This window comes from Crocuta crocuta, unplaced genomic scaffold (assembly GCF_008692635.1).
Source record: "Crocuta crocuta isolate KB4526 unplaced genomic scaffold, BGI_CrCroc_1.0 scaffold247, whole genome shotgun sequence".
In the NCBI taxonomy this organism is placed as follows: Eukaryota; Metazoa; Chordata; class Mammalia; order Carnivora; family Hyaenidae; genus Crocuta; species Crocuta crocuta.
Window position 1 is genome coordinate 698,771 of NW_027531910.1, and position 25,450 is coordinate 724,220.

The following is a 25,450-nucleotide window of genomic DNA, read 5'->3' on the forward strand; positions in this document are numbered from 1 at the left end:
TTAAAAGATACAGCACCCTTACATCCCAAACTTGGCCATGTCAGTAGCTCTGTGTGTATGTGTGAACATGTTTCTTTAATAAATATTATCTCTGGATATGATTAACTCATAAGTAGAATAAAGGAATTGGTGTGTAAACATTGCTATAATGACATCTAGCCCTGAAACTCACAGATAAAGGGTCCCAGAACTGATGGAGTAAGTTGACTCATTCATTTTGTCCTTCTAATTCAGAAAAGTTATACTTCTGGGACTTGGTAATGGGTTTTCAATACAATGTGCCAGTTAGTCATTTCGTGCTGTTGCCTTGGCTTAGATCGTATTATCAGCAGGTGATTATGGGCAGTCTAAAAAAGAGACCCAATTCATAGTTGACAAGAGAAGTGGTGCTGTCAGATTTATCAGTTCTTTGAAATCATAAGCACCCACCACAGCAAAGACGGGTTGTCATGACAATGAATGCTTTTCTGCCTTTGAAGAAAGCAGATGCTTTCTAAACTTGTTAGCCAGCATCTTGTTTAGATCCCTATGCTTTTTACAGGCCTAAAAGGTAACAAAGTAAGTGTAAATATATGAATTAGGCTGTGTAACATGATGAAATAAATGTGGGTGGAGATCTGTTCTTATGTAAGGGGGCATCCCCACATATACAATATTTCTTGATGCAGTGTGGTTAGAAGAGGTAATATGGAGGGAAGTAAATTTAGATCAAATGAGTAAACAAAGTTTGCCGCTTAGAAATACGTCACATCCTGACGCTACTGGGGAAATGTGCTATCTTATTTTCATTAAATCAGCAGTGACTCTAATCAACTCCATTGAGAGTAGTATGTGCAGTAACATAGGCTCAAAGAAAGCTTTCAGGTATCTCAGCTCCTATATAATTGTAAGCTCCTATAGGGCAGTGATGGTACCTTGCTCATCTTTATCTCTGGTTATGGTGTTGCCTGATGCAAAAGACCTGTTCAACACGGGTAAAACAATGAACTTGAGGATCAAACAGTCCTCCATCTAATGCATGAATCTTCCTCTGCTCCAATCCTTCTAGTGTTCCAGAGAGCTCATTCCTACACAAGGGCATCTGGGGTACTTACTGAGCTGAAGTTTGCCTCTATCTGACTTCTTTTGATGTAGAAGATTGTGGATTTGTGTTCAACTGCTAATGTCAATATGCAACAGGATGATTAGAATTAGATCCAAATGGATGTTATCAGAACATTCCAATTCTTTTGTTGGGTTTTTGGCCTGAATCCAATAGAGCCATTTAAGATTCTTTTGGGAAATGCTTTCCTTAAAGAATCCTTAACATTCCATCTTTTTTCACCTTCTAAAATTCTCTGCTTATATACAGCCCTTAACCTTATAGAGGAAAAATGCTGTATAGCAACTGAAGGTTCATGGATGCATTTTTCCAAAAACTTAGTATAGTGACAAATTTATTTTGGTTCTGTAAAGCCCTCAGGCCATGGTCATATGTGCTATATATGAATAATTACTAAAATGAAATATATAATTTCATTTAATGTTTCTAGGCTAGAACTGTTAATGTTTCTAGGCTAGAACTGTCACTTCATTGAAACAAACAAAAATTTTCCCATGACTTTCAATGATATACATTGATTCATTCAAAAAGTATTCATTGAGATCTTACTCTGTGTTAGCATTGTGTTTTCTATAGATCTCCCCTTTATTATGTTTTACATCTTACATTTAACAACTTAATGACAATTTTATTTAGGTTCTTTTAAATGATAGACAAACCTCTAAAATGTTTTGTCTATCTGTCTGTCTGTATGGCAAATAGAACCTTTTAAATATTGGGGCTAGGGAACAAATATAGTAAATTGATATGTTATCCAAAATTGTACATAAACCGTATGTAAATATGTACCGTATGTAAATATGACGTGTATCTATACACATCCTTTTCCTTTGTTATTTGGAGAAATTGTTTGCTTTATTATAATAATGAATGTTAGGACTGGGAAGAGAACTGTCTTAGATATTCTTAAATGTTGTCCGGATTATTTCCCAGGCTCTAAAAGTGCCCCCAAATTGAATATGTAGAAATACTTGAATAATTCAACTTAAGATCATGAGAACAGGTGGCTGCATTTGCAAGTCAGCTTAATGGAAATAAATGAAAAGTCTACTAGCTTCCTGAATAAAACAGCTCTGCTTCAGTCTCTTTCTTATTCACTATATGAATAATTCTTCCTTCACAGAAAATGTGGTAAACAGGTAAAAAATAGGTCAAATAGAGACAGTTATACACTTTGTTCACTTCAAAGTCAAAGAGGTTAGAACTCAATTACAAATGCTTTTCCTTTGTTATATTATGCAAACTTGGAACTAGAGATTATGATACTTAGTGAAAATATTTCATATTTTAAGATGTGCATCTTCATTTCCCGAATAGATTAAACAGCTGACCAATGTAGAAACAACAATCATATCACAAACTTACAAACAACTACCAAAATGTGAAAAACAACGTTTACAAATGGTAGCAAAGAATAAATTAATTTTCAGTGCACATAATTAGGTATATACAGGATAATTTAAAACCAAAGGGAGTGATTGCTAATGCTGAGCTCTCAGAAATCTCCATCAAAATATACATGTTACCCAAGAGAGAGTGATAAAAATAAATTGTGACACAAAAGCAGAATGTTGTCTCTCTTCTCATCCTCAAAACTTGGATGATAGCTCATCAAAATAATTTCTCCAAGTGTGCAAATGATGGAAAACTTTAATTCCAAAACCATTTCTCTAAATTACCCACAGATTTATATTCTTGATGCCTTTTCACATGATCACAAGCCAAGCATGCATGTGATTCCCAAAATCGTGGAAGATTTACTGTGAAATCCTTCCTCCAGTTAAAGTAACTAAGGTATAACTTATTGTTTTTGTCAACTTCTTTCAGATATTTTGCGAGCTCACTGGGAGAGTTATAATCTTCCACATGAATGAATGAATCTGCTGGAATATAATTCTCATAATTTTCCCTAGACGGCCCCAGAACAACAGGGACAGAGCCAGCTAGAAAAGCATTGTAGAGCTTTTCTGTGATGTAATCTTTGTGGATTGAGTTTTCAAACGACAGATAAAATTTGCAAGTAGATATGGTAGGAATCAAATTTTTATCATTCACATACTCTCCAAATGCTTGCCCGTATGTATGGATTTCAATGCTTTTGCTCAGCTCATTGTAATACTTGACCCTCGCATGCTCAGGATTCCAGTTACTTACAACCCAGCACACTAACTTCTCTTTGCTTGGCACTTCAAACACGAAGGGGTTTGTGCTCACCGTCAAGAAGCCATAAGGCACTTGGATATCTGAGTCACGGCGGTAAGTCAGAGTCAAGTTGAACAGGTGCTCAATGCCACTCTTTTGGGGCGTGTGGGTTGGTGATTCCAAATTCATCCAAATCCATTTCTGGAAGGGTGGCCTAGCCTGCTGAGGTAAGTTAGTCAGATCCCAACTGATGTCTCGGTGATGGATCAGAACTGCATGAGATTTGTTGTAGAGGGAACGGTCTGTGGTAAGATGGCATCCTTGGATGTTGAACATTGTTTGGCAAGATGTAAGGTCAAAGGTCTGCCCAAATGGCCACACCCAAATCAGGATAGTAGTTTCATTAAAATAATCAGTTTTGGTAGAGAAGAAGTTCTTCATTTTCAGCACTGAGCTGGCTGACTCCATTGGACTGAAGATCCAGCTGTTGGTGGGCTTGATGTAAATGAGCAGACATGCCATGAAGCAGCCCAGGATAATGCAGACAATTAAAAATGGGCGGAGAATTCCTTTGGATGCTGATGTCATAATTTTTTCTGTGGAACAGAAGGAGAGAGATAGAGGGGGAGGTAGGGGTAGTGACAAAAAGTTAATCATAATTTGAGATCAACAAGTGGTACATTTCAAAATACACTTAATGACAAAATCAATTGCCTTTTCCTTTTTTAGTGTTATTAAACCATTGAGAGAATTAGAGCTTTAATTAAGCCAAGAACTGCTCTTGAAAGGAGGTTTCGGGGCACCTGGGTGGCTCAGTCGGTTAAGTGTCCAACTTTGGCTCAAGTCATGATCTCACAACTCATGGGTTCGAGCCCTCAATCAGGCTCTGTGCTGACAGCTAGCTCAGAGCCTGGAGCCTGCTTCAGATTCTGTCTCCCTCTCTCTCTGACCCTCCCCTGCTCATGCTGTCTCTATCTCTCTTTCTCTAAAAAAAAAAAGCAGGTTTCCCCTGAACTCTATAAATAATGAATCAGAATTTGTTATAAAGCAGCAGCATATCTTCAAGCTGAGTTACATTTTTCTTTCAATGCTAGCCTCCCCTGTTATATTTTTATTTGTGTCTACAAAAATGGCATAATGAAGACTGTCATCACCAAAGCTATGACTAAAATCTTTAGTAATTTGAAACCACATCAGATATGTGAACATTTCCTAGTTGATATAATTACTTATTCACTAGTGTGCTTTTAGAGACTGTAATGTAACTTTGTAATTAGATGGAATTCTTGGTATAAGTTATCTTCACTGTCAAAAGTGAGTCACAATAGTCATCCTGTAAAAAATAGAAACTTTTGGTTTGCTATCTGCTTTTTTACTTTGTTTTGTTTTGCCTTTTAGTTAAGTACTGTGACAAAAATTTTATAAATTAAAAAACTTCTTGGGGCGCCTGGGTGGCTTTGTCGGTTAAGCGTCCGACTTTTGCTTAGGTCATGATGTCGCAGTTCGTGGGTTCGAGCCCCGCATCGGGCTCTGTGCTGACTGCCAGCTCAGAGCCTGGAGCCTATTTCAGAGTCTGTGTCTCCCTCTCTCTCTGACCCTCCCCTGCTCACGCTGTTTCTCTCTCTCTCTCCTAGAAATAAATAAAAATATTAAAAAAAACTTCTTGTTTAATTTTTAATTTTTATTTTTTCTTACCATTTTCCTGTTTACTTTTAGTAATCTATTAATACATCCAAGATTTATTAGGTTGCTATAATAAAATGTTCTTTTTTTATGTTTTATTTATTTCTGAAAGAGAAAGACACAGCGTGAGAGGGGTGGGGTGGGGGGTGGTCAGAGAAAGAGGGAGATACAGAATCTGCAGCAGGCTCCAGGCTCTGGGCTAGCTGTAAGTATAGAGCCTGATGCGGGGCTTGAACCCACGAACCGTGAGATCATGACCTGAGCTGAAGTCAGACGCTTAACTGACTGAGCCACCCAGGCCCCCCATGATAATTAGATGTTCTAATGGCATTAGAAAAACATTTTCACTTATGTAGTACTGGGTTATTAAAATGTTTTTGTAACATTAATATGATATTAGTATAATAAAGATAAATGGACTCTCAAAATATATTTCATGGAGAACAACATTGATCTTGTGAATTATAGCAGTTTGAAACTAAAAGATGAATCAAAGCTTTAAAAATTTTTTCTAAATATAAGAATCTTCAATGTCTTTCCTCTTTGACATTCATGTCTTCTTATGAATATGAACACAAAGATAAAATATGTAATATGTTTACAAAACTGTCTTTTGATCAAATTCTTACTGTTTCTCTGAAATTCATTATTCTTCTCACCAAAATGACTTGGCCTATCAATTTCAGATTCACTAAAATATTTTGAAATCTTGATCAAAACTAGTGTAGGAACATTAGATATGGCCTTGTGTGCGTGCGTGGCACCAGGACAGCTTGGAGTGTCTCCTGGAGTTGGGGAGGGACAGGCTTTGATTCTCACTATGGCTATCACACAGTTTCAGTTATTTAAAGTTTGCATCTGCCCAGCAACACTATTCTCCTTCCTAAAGAGGTTAATATGCAGATCTGGCAGAGGACAGGAGTTACGTGGAGACCAAATAACTTTGCCAAGTGCAGTTGGTTATTTATCAGTTCCTAAACAGATGTTGAAGAGTCGACATCCTAGGATGAAGATGCACCACAGTGTTAAGATTGAAAAAGGGAATGAGAATGTTACTACACAACAAAATACTATGAAACAACTGGAACCTGACAATTTTAAGAACATGACACCAGCAAAGAAAACTCATAAAGAATCATTATTAAGAAAAGAGAACCATTAAGTTTTGGCATCCCAAATGGAGCACAGGTTTCTCTAATAGATTAGCAGCTACACAATATATGCCTTTTATTCATCAATCTCCTGAATTAGTTGACTTAGATACCTGGTAGGAAAATAGCAATGCATGGGAAGAAGAAGAAGAAGATGCAGCCTGGTAAGCAGAAGCTCTGAGGCAGCAGAAGACAGCAGACAGAGAAAAGAAAGGAAGAAAATGGAAAAGGAAGCACAGTGGCTGATGAGGAAAGAACAAAACAAAGTTGGTGTGAAGCTTGAAAACAAATGCTCTTCACATATAGTGCCAGGAGGAGAAGTATGAGCTCCACAACTCAGGCAACATTTCGAGGCATTTAAGAGTATTTTCAAGAATACAAACACATTGCTTGATTTTAATGCATTACTCAGACCATCTAGGACACCAGGATTCTCTCAAAGTACCTTGAGCTCTCAGTGATTGAGACTGAAAGGAATGAAAAAGACCCATAAGGCAATAGTTTTTTTCAACATGCTCCAAGTGTAGGGCAATTGTTTGCTGTAGAGAAATTATTACAAGTGGAATACACCAGTACCTCTTCAAGCTACAGTTTCTAGCTAAATAAATGTGTGTAAGAGCACCTGGGTGACTCAGTCGATTAAGCGTCTGACTTCAGCTCAGGTGATGATCTCATGGTTCACGAGTTCAAGCTCCATTTTGGGTTCGGTACCAGAAGCTCAGAGCCTGGAGCCTGCTTCAGATTCTGTCTCTCTCCTTCTGTCTCTCTTTCTGCCCTTTCCTGTTCACATTCTGTCTGTCTCTCTCTCTCAAAAATAAACATTAAAACATTTTAAATAAATGGGTGTAAATAGTTTTATGGTAGGAGGGAAGTCTGCTCTCTGTAATGCTTTCCTTTGCTATGCATAATGATAAAATAAATAATTTTAAATATTCTTTTGTTTCCATGATTATCTGACCTAAATCAGACAAACTGGAAGGCTTTAACTTCTATATTTTTGTTGTCAGAAGCTGCTATTGGCCTAGATTTCCTCTAATTTGAACCTGAATTGTTTATGTTTAGTATGACATTAAGGGATTTGATAACTTTGATTTTTAAGAAAATGACATAAAATGCAATAATTTTATTTACCATAAATATTTTATGCATCATTGTTTCCTTTTGGATAGTGCTGTAGTGCTGTACGTAATTGTAATTCATATTGCATGTATAAATTGAAAATCAGCAAAATGACAAATTTGTTTTGCATTATTATAACCTGGTGAGTTTTTTTTCCCTCAAATTTTAACGTTTATTTATTTTTGAGAGAGAGACAGTGTGCAAGTGAGGTAGGGGCAGAGAGAGAGGGAGACACAGAATCTGAAGCAGGCTCCAGGCTCTGAGCTGTCAGCACGGAGCCTGATGCAGTGCTCAAACTCACAGACTGTGAGATCATGACCTGAGCCGAAGTCATCTGCTTAATCAATGATCCACCCAGGTACCCCTAACTTGTGAGTTTTAAAATCTAGTACTAGGTGCTGGGCATTTAGGAGGGCACCTGTTGGGATGAACACTGGGTGTTTATGTAAGCCAATGTGACAGTACATTATATTCAATAAATAAAAACTAGTATTAGTAGTTTTCCATTTTGTTATAGATTTTAAGATGTTACAGTGTTTTAAATACCTTAGTTCCTCCCACACAAAGGTCATTAATTTACAAATGCAGAAAGCCTTCAGTTCCAATATTTCAAAGCTTTTAGATGATTTCTGTATCAGTTTTATATATCTGACATAATGCAGTTTACATGTTGTTGGCTAAGATAATATTATTGATTCATTAAATTTTCAGCTGAGATAGGAATAATATTCTTATTTTTGGGTGTTGACTGGCTCCAAAATAGTTTCAAGGAAAAAGATACATACTGTGTTCGTAGGAAAGAAATTAATTTGATAGTTCAAGATCCCATTATTTTTTTCTCCATAATTAAAATACATCCAGACTGATTTTCTACTGTGTTAGAATTTTACAATATTTTTACTTTCATAAAAGTTGTTGTTCAAAATTAACATTCTTTGGGTTTTTAAAAATGTTACACATACTCTAAACTATAGCTGATATGCTTGAATTAAAATATTTCATAGTAAAATCACAGACTGTACAGTGATAAGGACCCTAAGTCCTTATCCTAAGTTCCCAGACCAAATGTATTATAAAATCAGTTGAAATTTAACTTTGGTAAAAAGTTGCTTTTTACAGTCCCGAGCCACATCACATTTATCAGAGTTTCTGCCAATATACTCCCAATTAAATAGAATAGACTAAAATTTTTAGTAATAAATGTATCTCTTCACCTATTTGTATTTACGTATTTTTAGTTATGGGAATGCTACATGATTTCTCTAAATTTGGGGTTCATTACAGGTAACCTCTCCTTTAGTACAATAAATTTTACTGCTTTTCCCTAATAGTTGACAAGTATTGAAGTCTGCTTTGGTTATGCCTTTCGTGGGTGCGGGATGTTTTTTGTTGTTGTTGGTTTTTTTATTTTTGTTTAATTACAAGTAAAAATTGGTTAGAAATCATAGTTTGATTAATTAGAGATTTTTCTTATGAAAAGAATAAATAATAATTCTGGGGGGAAAAAAGAAACATTATATGTTTCCTTCCAGAAAAAAAAAAAGGGAGAAATTGTTCTTTATTTAATTACCTACATTTATGTGAACATTTTTAAAAAATCTCATTTTTTTGTTATACGGCTTTTTTTTTTTTAATGCATATAACATTTGCTGTGTAGTAAAGCTTAATTTTGTGCATCCAAAGATTCTGGATATTGTATTCTGAAGCACTCCTAAAACAGAATTATTGGAATCAAAGCCTGAGACTTACCATCAAAGCTAGCTTCAGCCCTGTCTAGTTAGTAACTAAAGGAAAATAAAAAATTTTATACTAACTCTGTCCAGAAACTATTTTTAAATGTCTTTTTACTTATTTATATTTATTCTTTTTGTCATTTAAAAATTTGTTGCTTTAGGTAGATTTCTTACAAATAGCATAGACTTGGGTTTTGTTTTTTATTTAGTTTCATTTTTGAGATATAATTATCATATAACATTATATTATCCTCAGGTGTACAGCATAATAATATACAGTTGGCCCTTAAACCACACGGGTTTGAGTTGCACAAGTTCACTTATATGCAGATTTTTTTACAGTACTGTAAGTGTATTTTTCTCTTCCTTGTGATTTCCTTAATAACATTTTATCCTTCTAACTTACTTTATTGTAAAAATACAGTATATGATACCCATAACATACAAAATATGTGTGAATCAACTGTTTATATTATCGGTAAGGCTTATAGTCAACAGTAGGCTATTAGTAGTTAAGCTTTTGGGGAGTCACAAATTATATGTGGATTTTCAATACCCTTAACTCTGGCATTGTTCAAGATTAACCATATAATGAAATGAGCACTACATATATTCCATATATATGTACCTTTTTTTCCTGTGTTGAGAACTTTTAAGATCTACTCTCTTAGTAACTTTCAAATATACGATACAGTATTATTTACTATAGTCACCATGCTATACCTTACATCCCCAGGAAGTTTGTATCTTTTTTTTTTTTATTTAAATTCAAGTTAGTTAATGTACAGTGTTGTCAAGGCTTCAGGAGTAGAACCCAGTGATTTATCTCTTCATATGATACCAGGTACTCATCCCAACAAGTGCCCTCCTCAATGCCCCTCACCCATTTAACCCATTCCCCAACCAACCTCCCCTCCAACTTCCCTCAGTTCGTTTTCTGTATTTAAAAGTCTCCTATGGTTTGCCTCTGTATTATCTTATTTTTCTTTCCTTTCCCCAATGTTCATCTATTGTGTTTCTCAAATTCCACATGTAAGTGAAATCATATATCTGTCTTTCTCTGACTGACTTATAAATGTTTTATTTATTTTCAGGGAAAGAGCATGAATGGGGGAGGGGCAGAGAGAGGGAGCAAGAGAGAATTCCAAGCAGGCTCCAAGATCAGCACAGAGCCCAACACAGGGCTCAGTCTCAGGACTGTGAGAACATAACCTGAGCCTAAATCAAGAGTTAGACGCTCAATGGACTGAGCTACTCAGGTGCCCCCAGAAACTATTAATTAACCTCTGAGCTAAAGAGAAAATCAGAAAGGAATATTACATGTCAAATTTTGTGGAATGTACTTAAAACAGTATTTTAAAGGAAATGACTAAGTTTGCACATTTTTGGGAAATTAATAAATTGGTCAACTGAATAAGGTGGACAAAGAAAAATGGTCCAAAGCTAAATAAATAAGAAGCAAAAAATTAAGAAAATTTTAAGAAATTTTAAGAAAATGAAATTGAAATCGAGAGCAGAAATTTGAGATGATTAATAACATCACATGTAATTATGTGAGGTGATGAATGTTAAGTAAACTTTATATAGTAATAATTTTGCACTATCTACATATATCAAATTATTATGTTGTGTGCCTTAATCTCATACAATGTTATATGTCAATTATAACTCACTAAAACTGGAAAAAATACTGATATAAACCTCAGGCAAGAAGAATCAAGAAAAAAAGAAATTAAATTTTTTTTTTAAGAAATTCAATTTAAATATCAGAAAGGGTAAATTATTCTTGATGTAACATAAAAAATGAGAAATAACTATAGTGAGTAATTTTATGTTCATGATTTTGAAAAGCTGTTTAAATGAATGGTTATAATCTGCACAAGTAGAAAATGACAATAATGCCAATTTTAATAAGAAATTTTTATTAAACAAATAGCAGTTAGAAAAGTGGAATTGATAAACGGTAACTGAAAAGAAACCTAGATGATTTGTAGGACTTATATCAACAGTTCAATGAATAGCAAATACTACTGTCATTTAAAAAAAGATTCTAGAAAACAGGAAAATAAGTGAAGAAGCTTAACTCATTATAGAAAGCCAATTATTACCCTATTACCAAGAGAAAATTTAAAAAGTTTAAAAAAGATTTCATTTATGAACACAGATGTAAAAATAAAAACATTTTGCAATAAGGAGTATTAAAAGCATATTATGCCACAATTCAAGAATAGGTTTTTGTAGGTTCCTGTAAATTTAATCACACTTTATAAATTTAAATATTTGAACAATTTTTGAATTTTTTCTGGATCCAGGGATCTACAGACTGAGAAAACTTTTTTTTTTAATGTTTTATTTATTTTTTTGAGAGAGAGAGACAGACAGTGTGAGCCAGGGAGGGTCAGAGAGAGAGGGAGACACAGAATCTGAAGCAGGCTCCAGGCTCTGAGCTAGCCATCAGCAGAGAGCCCAACATGAGGCTAGAACCCACGAACCATGAGATCATGACCTGAGCCGAAGTTGGATGCTCAACCGACTGAGCCACCCTGGTGCCCCCAGACTGAGAAAACTTACTGGAAGAAGGATCTCCTTTTTAATGGAGTGATACTAACCTTTAATATCCATGATTGGACTCAGCAATTAGGTTATTTTTCTCCTATGGCACCAATGTTTAATGGTGTCTAGAAAGTTCTCATTGAAAGTTTCCTTAAATCCTTTTTGAATTGAAATGCATTGGCAAAAACTGCATAAATGATGCCAATTCGTTATGATCAGGTTACAACTTTAATGGTCTCCGTTTAATAAATGCTCACTCTTAGCTAGGCCTTGTGCCAAGCACTTTGCACACATCATTTCCTTTAATCTTCACAGAACCTCTAGCAAGAAGGTCTTTTATCACTTCACAGATGAGAAAACTGAGGGCCAGAGATATGAATAACGAGCTTAACCATTGTGTTCTGTGCTTTCTTGCCTTCCACCATCTTCTTTGAATAATACAAACATCAATAGTCTGTTGAGATGCATTTAGCACATCAAGTTTCATTGTCTTGATTTCTCTGGCCTCAGTCTTTTACTCTATAATTGTGGAGTACTTATCCATGCATTAAATTTAGAGCAATTTCCCATAACCAGAAAACTGACACTTATATGAAACTTACTAGTGTCAAACATTGATTTTAGCATTAACATTAACATACATACTTATACTCACTGTAATCCCATTTTATTGATAAAAAAAACTGAGGTCTCTAATGGCTAGTACACTTGCTCAGGGTCACCTAGTTCATATGTAGCAGAGCCCACTGTCAAATAAACCCAGGCCATCTGGTTCCTGTGGGGTTATGATCACTGCATTTTATGTTCACTGATTCTCCAGGTTGCAGCTAAAGAATCTAATTATCTTGATGATACCAGAATATAAACTCTATGAAGGTCTTTGTCTCTTCATTGCTGTATGAATCTAATCAACAACAGATTAGAGTAGGTGTTTAATAAGTGCTATATATGTTGTATGAACAAATGAGTGAATTCCTGAGTCCCTCCCATGTGCAAGGTAAAATTCTTGGTAACTAGATAAATAAAAATGAACCAAGTGGGACTGAAAAGATATATATTTAGTTGCTTTCTTTGTGCATTTAACAAGTAAACCTTTAAAGAATAATTACCATTATCATTACATACAGGTATTTCTACAATAAAGTGAGCAAAATCTCCCGGTTTTGCTTCTCTTCATCACATGGCAAAGTTGGCATCTATCTAGTACTCTTTAATCCCATGATTCTTTTCTTGGCCAAATGAGGGGGAAAAATGGTCACTAGGCAGAAATAGTGTTCCTTTCACTGTGTGCCTTTCAGTGTTCTGCTTCCTGGACATTTTGTGTTGAGGTTCATCTTGTTAACTATCTACACACCTCTCCCCTCAGCTTTCTGCTGCTGTCGGGGTCAATCAATGAACAGTATGGGCAGTTATTTAGTGACCCCTGCTTTGTACAGAATCTGTCAGGAAAGTTTGCTTCTTGAAGCCAAATTGACGTCTCCTTGACAGGAACCTTTTCACTGACTCCTCATAACTAAAATTCATCTGGATACCCAACACATCTTGAACCCCTAATCAATACAACCTATTTATTAAAGCACCCATAGCAGTGTTACTTTCTCTCTCACCTGAGATAGCAATAACTTTGTAGCATTAAGTAAATTCTAACAACAAATCATGTAATTAAAACTTTTCCATTATTTTAATAGTCTCCAATACTAAAGCACAATATAATTTAAAGGCGTTGGCATTAAAAATTAACACGATCCTTGGTAAAAGTACAACTTGCTGGGACTTGGTGTACACACGATTCTGTTTTCCATCACGAAACTACCTTGATCCACATTGTAGGAGTGCTCTACTGAGTGATAAAGAATGGGAGAGAGCTTGGAATAGAAAAGATTCAAGTTTGATTCTCATATCATAAATATACTTCAAGGTATTGGGTGAGAAATGTGAAATCAAAGAGAACAAGTGCCTTCTTCAAGGAATAGTAATAGTATTTTTTTTTCCTTTGGTGTGTGTGTGGTGAATCCTTATGTTAAATGGGAAGAAATAACAGTATGTTTAAAATAGAATTCAATACTTGCCTAAAACTTAAAAGGCAGAACAGGACAGTTGAGCTTGTCACTTGCCACTTGGGATTTATTCCTAGATTGCCTGGGAATTGCCCCTAATTCTTCAACCGACCTCTCTGGCTCACATTAGCAGGCATGTAGAGTTGGAATGGAATTTCTCTCATGCCCTCAGGAATTCTTGAGTCAATATGTTTAACAATCCCTGTGTAGTATACTGATTCCGTTTGTTGTGTGGGTGCACAATTAAATGATTCCTGATACAGTAAAACTTTTCATCTTTGACAAAAATGTGTAAAGGAGCAGAACTTTGGATCCACTTAAGGATCTTCAGATCAAGCCAGACCAGCCCCAAAGATAAGAAATAAATCACTGACAAATTAAGTGTATAAGTTAGAAATAGTTAAGGAAAAAAACTGACTGTCACTCATCATGGCTTCTTTCCTGTTAAGTAAAATAAAATAAAATTTGTAAAGTGCTTCTGATAATGCCTGGCCCAGAGAAAGCACTGTGTAAGTGTTTGCTATTATATTATTACTCTCTGTTATAGTCAAGAATCAGACCTCCTACCATGGTTGAAATTCTTTTGGAACCTAAATCCCTTCTTATTTCTGAGGAAAATATTTCCACTTCTTTTCTTTTCTCTTTTTTAAGTTTATTTATTTATTTTGAAAGAGAGGGTGAGAGAAAGAATCCCAAACAGGCTCATGCTGTTAGACATGGGGCTCACTCTTACAAATTGTGACATCATGACCTGAGCCAAAACCAAGAGTCTGATGCTCAATTTACTGAGCCACCCAGGTGCCCCAAATTATTACTATTTATAGCATGCATGCGCACACACAAACACACACACAGAATCTCCTCTAAGTTCAAAATATAACTCATTAATAATGTCTGGATAAATATATAATATAAAAATTTAATGAATATAAACAGGGTCTTTAGTTCAAGGAATCACCCTTTTTACAAAAGGTTACTCTGTAAGTATATTATAATTAAAGGGTTCTATAGAAGCTATATGAAAATAAAAATGAAAATAATTACTGCTCTTTTAAAAAATTTTTGTGAGACCCTTTTAACATGATTTGAGCAGCTGTACAAGTATAGGCAGAGTTATTTTCCAGTTTACATTTTTTCACTGTCTGGATCACCTCCCTTCTGATAAAATGCCACTATTTCCTATTGGGATATTACTTCTCCTCTCCTGTGTGCAATTTTGGGGACCACCGAGAGTGATTTTTCCCCCTTTCCTAGCCAATGTTTATTTATTTATTTAAAAATCTTTTTTAATATTTTATTTACCTTTGAGGGAGAGAGAGAGAGAAAGCAAGCATGAACAGAGGAGGGGCAGAGAGAGAGGGAGACACAGAATCTGATGACAGGCTCTAGGCTCTGAGCTAGTGTCAGCACAGAGTGCAACGCAGGGCTCGAACCCACAAACTGCAAGATCATGAGCTGAGCTGAAGTCAGATGCTTAACCGACTGAGATACCCAGGTGCTCCAATGTTTAGCAGAGGATCAGGATCATTCAAATTCTCTCTCTGGGAATTTGAAACTTGAGAGGAAAATTAGGGGAGAGGAGGGAAAAATGTTGGGGCTGATTAATCACAGTGGGGTTCCCTTACAGGACAATTATGTAAAGTCTACTATCTGCCTCCAAGTTGCTGCTTGGGATCCTATCTTCCTGGGCTTCACTCTTCAGGTATTCCTTTAGCTCTAAGAGCTTCTCCATAAACTTGCAGTAATTTCCTTTTTGTGTATGTTACTTATAATTGTTTTTAGTGCTAGAGACAAATCCAAACAACCACAACAAAACAAACCCTACCCAAGCAAGCAAGCAAACAAAAGCCCAACAAATTATCTCCTCTCCTCTTTTTTAAATTCCTACTGGACAAAGTATATAACTTGAGTCTTTCAAAATATGTCCATAATTATTTGGATTAAAAAAACTATATACACCTTCTTAAAACATCAAACATATCTCTTCACTTTATGTTAAGCCATAGACTCCACCCAGAATTAAGGTATTTGGTAGGAAGTGGTATCTAACTGGGCTATTACTGACCTGTTTGGTCAGACTCAAAGAATAATTTGTTCTTCACATAATCATTATGGGGTTTAGTGTTCTGATATTCATATGGATTCTGCAAAAGTCTTCCGAATACTACACTGAATATTCGTAGCTTAAATTGCACAGTTTTATTTTTGGGAGTTGTTTGTTTTCATTATCATTTTGCTTTGCTTTATTTCTTCCTATGACTTTTAGGCTAAGATCCTTTACAAGAAAAAAAATATGTCTCATACTTTCTATACTACACGCCAGATTATATTCTGCCTTGAAGCAATGTAAAACTATATATTCATCACTTCACTTTCAAAGATTCCCATGACACTTCATATTCCACTGAACATTTCTCATGGGCACTCCAGCTCTGAATTCCCACAATTTCCCCCATTAGATCCTAAGCCAAATGCCTCCTGCCTTTGGGAGATATGCCGTTTACTTTTTGGCAAGAAGACACAGGTTGGTCTCCGGAATGCTATCAAATCTGTGTTTGTGAATCTTTCTCAAGACCTTTGGATATTACCTATGTTATTTCCATGGGTGAGCCTCGTTTATTTCCTCCAAACACTGGAAAAGCTACCACCAAAATATGCCAGTTGTTTTGGTCCCAATGCTTTTCCTGACTATTCCTCAGAATGTACTCTAGCACATACTAGGATCCCCTGGCTTATTTCTCCAGTGGTTTCATCTTTAGGGATATTACTCTAAAATGCTCAAAAATATCTCTGTCTTTTCCCTCTTTCATTTCTGTCTCACACATTTGTTTCCTAAATATGCAAGCTGGCAACTACCATTTTTCTGACATTGCAAACTTCATCTTGAGCGGTTTCTACATTCACTCTCTCTGAAATTTCTTTCCAACTCAGGGATTAAGCTTTTTTAGTTTGATCTTTCATCTGCTCTCTTCCCTTTCTATTCATGATCACTAGTTCTCAGTCACTGTCTTTATTCATCTTAGAAGCTCTATTTACCTGCTTTAGCTGCCTAAAGCAATCAGATCTGACACTGAGCCCGTGTCACTTGGCTCATGTGCTACTTTCCCAGAGGGAATACCATAGACAGGGCCAGGGGTGTTTGCTGGCATTTTCCCAGAACATGCTTTCTAGCATTCCTTGAAGCCAATGGTCTTTCATAATTTGGCTGTCAGCGCCAGTACTTTCTATGATTATTGTCAGGTTTCAGCCCAAAGCAGCCAGCCAATGAAGGTCCAAGGAGCCTTAAAAAAAATCCCACACTCTCATTTTGGACTGATATATTACTATGCATTCCCAACTCTGAAGATGAGACTTTTTTCCTTCCAAATGACACAGTAGAGTGACTAACCCAGTAGATTTTTCCTTACATCTCCCTGTCTTTTAAATCTATACCCTACCCGTACCAATGATGTCTCCTAATTATTTCTTAGATTAGTTGACTTCTTTCTAACTCTTTAGGTCCAAAATCTATCACCTCCTGTATAGACTGCTGACATTTGGTTTTCAGTGGTACATCTGGCACTCAATTTTGATCTGTTCGATTTATCCACAACACAGTAGACCCGTGCTTCTGAAAGTGGGGTCCCCAGACCGGCGGCAACAGCATCAGCATCACCTGGGATCTTGTAAGGAATGTAATTCTCCACCCGACCCCAGATATAAGGAATCAGAAACTGGGGTGAGGTCCAGCAATCCATTCTAACAAGTCCTCTAAGTGATTCTGAAATACACTAGGGTTTGAGAATCCCGGCAGTAGAGCCATCTTTTCAAATCACAGATCACACTGTTTCAGGTCTTTCAATGAATTCCAACTACTTTTAAAATAAAGTAAAAAAGTCTTACTGTAGCTAAAACAGCCCTGGGTGATGGGAAACCTACCTCTGTTCCAAGCCAGGCTCCCTTCTGCCCTCCCTGCATGGCCATGGTTGGCCCTCATGTACAGACGAGGTCACTGCCCTGGCTCCTCCCTCTCCCTGGAGCAGTTTCCCTCCTCTCTGTTGATTTCCTCCTTTTCACTTTTCAGCCCTCAGCTCCACTGGCAGTTGCTCATAGAAGGATTCCTGAGGACCACCCAACACCCATTCCCACAGTAAATCAAAGGCCAACTACATGTCTCATCGTACCATGGGTCATTTTTGCAAAGCACTTACCACAATAGCAATATTTGTGTATTTGATTGGTGTTGTTGCCTCTGATTGACAGTAACTAGGCTCATACAACAGACATTGGGTGTTTTTCTTCGGTATTCAATCCCTATGTCTAGTAAGACCTGGCATATTTTTGCTTTCAAAAAATGTTTTTTGAGTGACCGAAGAGTTAATAATTACTGAACATTTGCAATGTTCCAGGCATCAGGCTATAGATTTTATCATTTTATTTTCAGGAAAAGCATATTTGTTTTTCCTCATTTAAAAAATAAATACATATCGGGGCACCTCAGCAGCTCAGTCAGTTGAGTATCTGACTTCGGCTCAGGTCATTATCTCAGTCTGTGAATTTGAGCCCTGCGTTGGGCTCTGTGCTGACAGCTCAGAGCCTGGAAACTGCTACGGATTCTGTGTCTTCTCTCTCTGAGCTCCTCCCCTGCTCATATGCTGTCTCTCCGCCTCTCAAAAATAAACAAACATTAAAAAAATTTATTGATTTTATTTATTTATAGAAAATAAATACATATCACTTTCTATATGCCAAGCATGGTTCTAAGCACTTAACAAATATTAATTCTTTTAGATCCATAATGACCAGATAAAATATGCACTATAATTATATTCATTTTATAGATGAGGAAGCTGATGCACCTCTATTTGTCTCCTACCACCCAGTAGGAGTGGACACTAGTGGCTTGACTCCAAAATTCTAAAAATACATGTTGAGAACTGAGAATTCCAGCTTATAATTGCAAAGAATTCTATAAATTATAGGATTTAAATTTTTTTTTATGACATGTATTGCTCTGGAGTTATTGTTCATTAGAACAAACTAGATCACCAACACTTCATCTCTACTTGTATTCTAGAAAACAATGGCCAGAAACAGAAAACTAAAAGGATTAGATAATTCTCCTCCTGTTCCCAAGATAATGCAGAGGAGTGAATTAGAGCAGAGAATGAGTCTAGCTTTCTTTTATTATTAGGTTGCTTATAAAGCAATTGCAGGAATACAAAGAATTCCAATTTGCAACTGGTAATCCAAAGCCTCTCTGATAGTGTATTCCTCATAGCTACATTCTCTTCCAGGTGAATTCCTTATGTGCTGCTTTGTTGAGTCAGCTTTGAAAATAAACTAACCTCAAAGAGCCAGGTGGCCAAAAACAAAGGTAGAGAATCTTTTCAATAAAAATTCAAACAATTTAATAAAATTCAATAAAAATTAAAAAAAATTCCAATTAAAATTTAAATCGTATCCTATAATTTGTGCACACAGTGTCATTGGTTAACATTCTTTAAAGGATTTACAAGCATTTATTTTAACCATTACTTAACATGGAATTAAGAATTCCCTTTCTACAAGATTTACATTGCAAATTCCCTGTATCCTACCAGACTACTACAATAGGTCTTGTGATTTTAATGACTGTATTATGGTTGTTTGACTTTCATCCATCTTACTACCAACAATCTCTTCAAAGTGTCTCTTGGTTGTTTTTGTAAAAGACGGAAAGGGAGTTTCATATGGATCAAAACCCGTCTGGCCTCAGTAGTCACCTTCTGTCTGGGGTTTGTCCTTCTTGCTCATATGGCTACCAGTAGTCTGATAATCCAATTGATGCAACCTCATTTCTTTTTTTTTTCTTACTTTTTTTAATGTTTACTTATATTTGAGAAAGAGAGAGACAGAAGGCGAGAGAGAGAGGGAGAGTATGAGCAGGAGAGGGAGACAGAGACAAAATCTAAAGCAGGATCTAGACTCCAAGCTGTGAGCTGTCAGCACAGAGCCCAATGTGGGCCTCGAACTCATGAGCAGTGAGATCTTGACCCGAGCGAAGTTGGAAGCTCAACTGAGTCACCCAGGTGCCCCATGCTGCCTCACTTCTGCTCCCATCATCAAATGTGAGCCTAGAATCTTAAACCCAGCTGTCCCCTGACCTCTAACTCTGGGTGCCAGAGTATCTGGGTTCCTGTTGTGCTTGGAAGAAGTTTGCTGAATCAAACTCTTGTCACTGACTCCAGGGGCTTTGACTATGTCGACACACTCACAACATCTCTCTCAGAACATCTCCCCCAATTTCCGGTCCTCTGCTACCAAGAGAGGCTTTAGTCCAGTTTACAAGGCAAGGAAATAAATCCTCAGGAAACAAACTGCTTTATGTTTCTTGGCTTCCTTCCTACACGCTTTCTCCAACATAAAATTCTTGCTTTTTCAGTTACAAAAATAAAAATGAAAACAAAAACAACACACCATCGCACACATCAAAGGGTGTTAACCGATATTAAGAAGAAGGTTGCCATAATAAAAGAACATATCTACCTATAGAGGTAAACACTATATTAGATGGGGCATTGCCATGACAACAGTTTCTGGATCAGACCAAATTTTACAGGCTGATCATCTTTTGAACTCATGTGAAACTAATTAGAGCCAGCTTTACTGGGATTAAATAAAAACACATCATTGTAGTTAATGAGGAGCTTCTGAAATTTCAAGTTAAATCTACAATAAAAGAATAGGTTAATAAGAACTAAAATAGAAAGGATATGCCACAAAGAAATCAACAGCTTAAGAAACAACACGATAAAAATGTGGCTAAAGAGATCTGTAGCAAAGAAGCAGGTTTAATCAATTTGCAACTCAGTAATCTGAAAATGAACTGATTAAGATACTCAACAAAGATGATATTATTAGAAGAAAGGTAGAAAGGAGGAATTTAGAAGTAAAAAAATTGCAAGATTGGAGAACCCTTAAATTTGAGATACAAATACTCCCATCCTTGGTGCTGAGGGGAGGATTTTCACTGTATCACTATTAATTCAGCTGTCCTCACTGGCTTATTTCTCCATAGCCTGAATGAAGTCTCCTCGAGGGTTATCTAACATTCCTATTCTGATTTCATTCTGATTAAATAATCTTTTGAATATTCAATTTACCAAGCAGTTGAATACTAAAAAGGAAGCACCATACTTGGTGAACACAATAGAGAAAATGAAAAAGAAATACATCAACAGAGAACACCCTTCTCTCCTCCAGCCACATTGGAAAAGACAACTGTTCTCTCATCCAAGGCTGATTTTTCCTCATTATCTGGAATCTAAAGTCAGGTGACCTCATTCCATTCTTTATCTCTGATTTTTTGTAATCTTCAATTTCTCTATCTCTAATGGTTGTTTTCCATTTGAATTTAAATATAATCACAGTTCTTCTGTCTTCTATTAAAGAACCTTCACCTTCCCAAACGCTGCTCCACTATGTCTTCATACAGCTGCATCACTCATATACCTATCTAAGCCTCCAACTGGAAGTCATTATTTATTCCTTCAACTCTGTTATCCAACATCTAGTCAATTAGTTCACTTAATCCTCTCAAATGTTGTGCTGGTTATGAAATCTCACTCACTTTCTCCATCCACTACTATTTCATTGTTAAGGCCTGCTTCACTTATTTCCTGGATTACTGCAATGAACCACTAATTGTTGTCACTGATAGTGGTTTTGTTTTCCTCCAATTCATAGTAAACACTGACTCTTCTTTTTCTTTTTTTTTTCAATTTCTCTCTCTCGAAAAAGTTTTATTGTAGGGGCTCCTGGGTGGCTCAGTAGGTTAAGTGTCTGACTCGGCTCGGGTCATGATCTCACAGTTCGTGGGGTCCAGCCCTGTCCTGGGCTCTGTGCTGACAGCCCAAAGCTTGGAGCCTGCTCCTGATCTGTGTCTACCTCTCTCTCTACCCCTCCTCTGTTTACACTATCTCTCTCTCTCTCTCTCTCGAAAGTAAATAAACATTAAAAAAAAAGTTTTATTGTAAAAGCAATGTTGGGGAAAAGGTAGTTAAAGCAGCTAGTCTGTGATCCCTCCTGATTGCCAAGGAGGTGCCCCTGGGGATTGGGTGGTTAAGAAGGCAGGTGTCCTGGTTCAATGTCTTTGTAAGCATGGTAACTTGACCTCCAAGGCAACAGACTAATCATATTTGCTGGAAAGGAGAATTCTTGTCTATAAAACGCTTTGAGGAAAGATGTTGCTGGTTTATGATTGCTTATTGTAAAGGAACCTAAACTTGGATGGACTACAAGGCACGGCTCCCTGGAGAGTGTCACATAAACTATACAACTCTTAAGGATAAAACAATGATGTTTTGTAACTTAAAAACCCCCTACTGTGTGAGGTGACACTGGAGGCTTCTATTATTTTGGACCAAAGACCAGGTATGACGCAAAAAGGAAGGCATATGGAGATTAGTAGGGTATTTCAGACTACTTCCTGTCTTATGACTGATTGCATCCTTAAAATATTGGTAAAGTTTGATACTGGGAACAATCTGTGATAGAAATGAGTTTCACATGACAGTCTGATTCTTTGTATTAACTTAAAGCTTGCTATACAATTTTGAAAATACGCAAACACAATAAATGGAAGTGGTCTATAAAGGAACTCACAGAAATAATATGGGGCGCCTGGGTGGCTTAGTCGGTTAAGCGTCCGGCTTTCGCTTAGGTCATGATATCGCGGTTCGTGGGTTCGAGCCCCGCGTCGGGCTCTGTGCTGACTGCCAGCTCAGAGCCTGGAGCCTGTTTCAGTCTGTGACTCCCTCTCTCTCTGACCCTCCCCTGCTCACACTGTCTCTCTCTCTCTCCTAGAAATAAATAAAACATTTAAAAAAAAAGAAATAATATTTTGTGTGTCTTTCTTTCCAGTATTTATTGTACAGATCTATTTGGTTAACTATTCACCTCTCTAGTTTCGATTTCAAAGCTGCACATCCTTTAAAAAGATATAAGAGCACATATCTTTCCTTAAAAAAGTACAGAGATCCACTTGTCAGAACTTAGACACACTAAGTATTATCTTTGAGGTATGTGTGCATATTCTGCATTTGATAAAGAATATATAATTTGTTAGGTTTTCATTTAGTTCACTTTTCTCTGATGACTATGATGTAAGCTTATATTTGTTGGCTATTCATATTTAAAAATGGATTGTGAATTTCTCTATTTTCCAAATTACTTTTACTATGTAACTCGTTAAATTGGAAGAACATTTTATCAGTGATACATACTGAGAACAGTATCTTTTCAATTTCATCTTTCAAAGTTTTTGGTAAGTGGTCCTTTGATTTTCTTTTGGCATTTTTAATAATACAAAGTTATTAAATTTCCTCCAATTTTATGTGCTTAAATTAAATTTTATGCACTTAAGTACATATCTCTTTCTGCTTTTGCTTCTCTTTGTATTTATGCTTAGAAAATATTTCATAACTAAAGATCAGTCAAATCAATATGTTATCCTAGGTTTTAACTGAAGTTGGATTTGTATTACACTTTATAATTCTTTGGAATTATCTTCATATTTGATACATGGTAAGGGACAACTGAATATATTTTTCAAATATCCAGCCAATTATTCCCCAAAATATTTATTGCATAACCTTTCCTTTGCACATTCTTTTATGATGGTTTATTTATGAAACAATTTCAGTTCAGGTATATGTCTGAGTTTATTTCAAGGGTAGTTATTTCATCCCATTCATCTATCTATTGATTGTAGGGTTACAGCATGTTTTAAATTGTTTATATTAGTTTCCCCGCTTATAATTATTTTCTCCAATTGTATATCACTTACTTACTCTTCCAGATAAGATGAGAATTATTTTTGTCAAGTCCATCCTTAAAAAAATCTGATTAGTACTTTGAAAAAATATTTCATTATGTTTACTTAAAGTATTGGAAACAATGGCACACAAAGTATTTATTCTTTTACATGAAAGGGTACTGTGTCATTGTATTCTAGAGTAAAAGTTGATGGTGTCTCACATATACAGAATATTTATTCTTTCTGAGGCATTTCATGTTTTATTGTCCTTTGCTATTGTGTGTAGAGCATCTTTTCCCCCCTCACATAACCTGATTATTTCATCAAAAAGCCATGTTCCTTTTCCTTAATGAATAAACTCACCATTCAGTTACCTGTGTGTATATGTCAATAGGGCTGATTATCTCTAAGTACAATGACCATATTGTTTTTTTGGGGTATGAAAAACAGAGAAACAAATCCTGAATGTCTTCCTTTTGGGATCTGAGCCACTAGTAAGTCTTTTCCAATGTCATCTATTTATGTTTTTCTAACTTTAGAACAGTCTAAATGTTATAAAAGTAGCAACTGATTTACTCATGATGTGTTCATCTGACTGAAACTTGTTCTACACTTTGATGCTACGTAAACTAAGTGCTAGGTTGGATCTTTAAAAAATATGAAAAAGAGGACCATCAACTGACTTCTGGACTATGTGGGGCACATGGCCCATTGTTCTGTGACTGAAAACACCTGCTCTACACACCAAGTGCCTGGTTTTCAATTCAGGATCTACCTTTGCCTCTCTATGAAACTTTCAGGCAAAAAAAGAAACTTTCAGGCAACATCTTCAATCTTTCCATGTCTTAGTTATTCATCTAAAAAATCAGAATACCTACCTGCCAGATTTGTGCATGTGAAATTAATTGATACATGTAAATTACCTGGAACACTCCCTGGCATATAGCAAGCATTCAATAATTAGGGGCTATGATATTTGCTACACATATATGCATATGGCTCTAGAGGTATACTTCTTCACTGCTGAATATGAAATTGCCACATGTAGAAGTAGCAGTAATAAATTTTGCATTTCCTCTTAGAGACAGAATTGCAAAAGATTTTACCTGGAGTAATCTAGTCACTTAACCACTGAGCAACTAGCCGCCTCTCAGGAAAAACAACGTGGTATTTTGCAGCATGAATGTGTCACTACTTGTCATTGGCCAAAATGCAAAAGGCAATTTGCTCCATTTTAATTTGATTTTGTTCCATCTTTTAGAGTAATTACTGGACAATTATTTTGTCATAAGCTGTATGCTCAATAGGCAAATCTGGCTCCATGAGATTAAGAAACTCATTTTCTCTGATGTGCTTTGCCCCTCTTCGACCTTCAATTTTGGAAAACATTTTTTTCAGGTGTTCTCTTTGGGAGCAAGTGATTTTTTTTGTCATTTTCATTTTCTTAATTTTCATTGCTCTTGTGTATTAAAATTCCATTTTTTTCTACAGTTAGCAAAATAACCAACTCCAAATTTTATGTTTATGTGACACAGTGTTATAAATGAGCGTTACAACGAATATAACTCACAAGCCACAAAAAACTAGTAGCAAAATAAGATAACAGTCCTATTGAATAATAAATACTTTACAAGATATTGTCTTAATAAGAAAGATTTTCTCTGCTCCCATAGTTGCTATGCCTCTCTCTAACCTGGCATTTGTATTATAATGAGATTAGGGTGATTTGCCTGTGTTCCTTTTCTTTTAGATCCTAAATTCCACAATGTAGTATTTAAATGTGGTTCTATGACTTGATAACAATAGATGTTGATGTGAAACAAAATAAGAACTGTTTAAAAACCAAATTATCTGCTTTTAAAAGCATGGCGAAAGGGGATTGGTGCTTTTTTCTGTTTATTATATTACATAATTAACATACTGATAGGGCCAGGAAACTCTTAGATATTATAGTTCATATTCCTTCCATTTATATTTCAGTTAAGTAATAAATTGAATAAGGAATTGAGACTCCTAAACAATTATTTCTAAAAATGATGGCATTATTCAAGGTCTAGAGTTAGAGTCTCCTTAACTAATGATTGCCATGTGGTTGACGATGGAAATATTTTCAAGACTTATGCTGACTAAAG

General features: G+C 36.0%; 1 protein-coding gene and 1 pseudogene across 1 annotated transcript; one reads left to right on the forward strand and one right to left on the reverse strand.

Moving 5' to 3' along the window:
- Positions 1-2,693: 2,693 nt before the first annotated feature.
- Positions 2,694-3,840, reverse strand: FUT9 (fucosyltransferase 9). Its single transcript, XM_077774693.1, has one exon. It carries the CDS (start codon positions 3,830-3,832, stop codon positions 2,753-2,755), a length of 1,080 nt encoding a protein of 359 aa, XP_077630819.1. The 5' UTR covers positions 3,833-3,840; the 3' UTR covers positions 2,694-2,752.
- Positions 3,841-5,747: 1,907 nt separating this feature from the next.
- LOC144240373 (receptor-binding cancer antigen expressed on SiSo cells pseudogene) lies at positions 5,748-6,404 on the forward strand (annotated as a pseudogene).
- Positions 6,405-25,450: the final 19,046 nt, after the last annotated feature.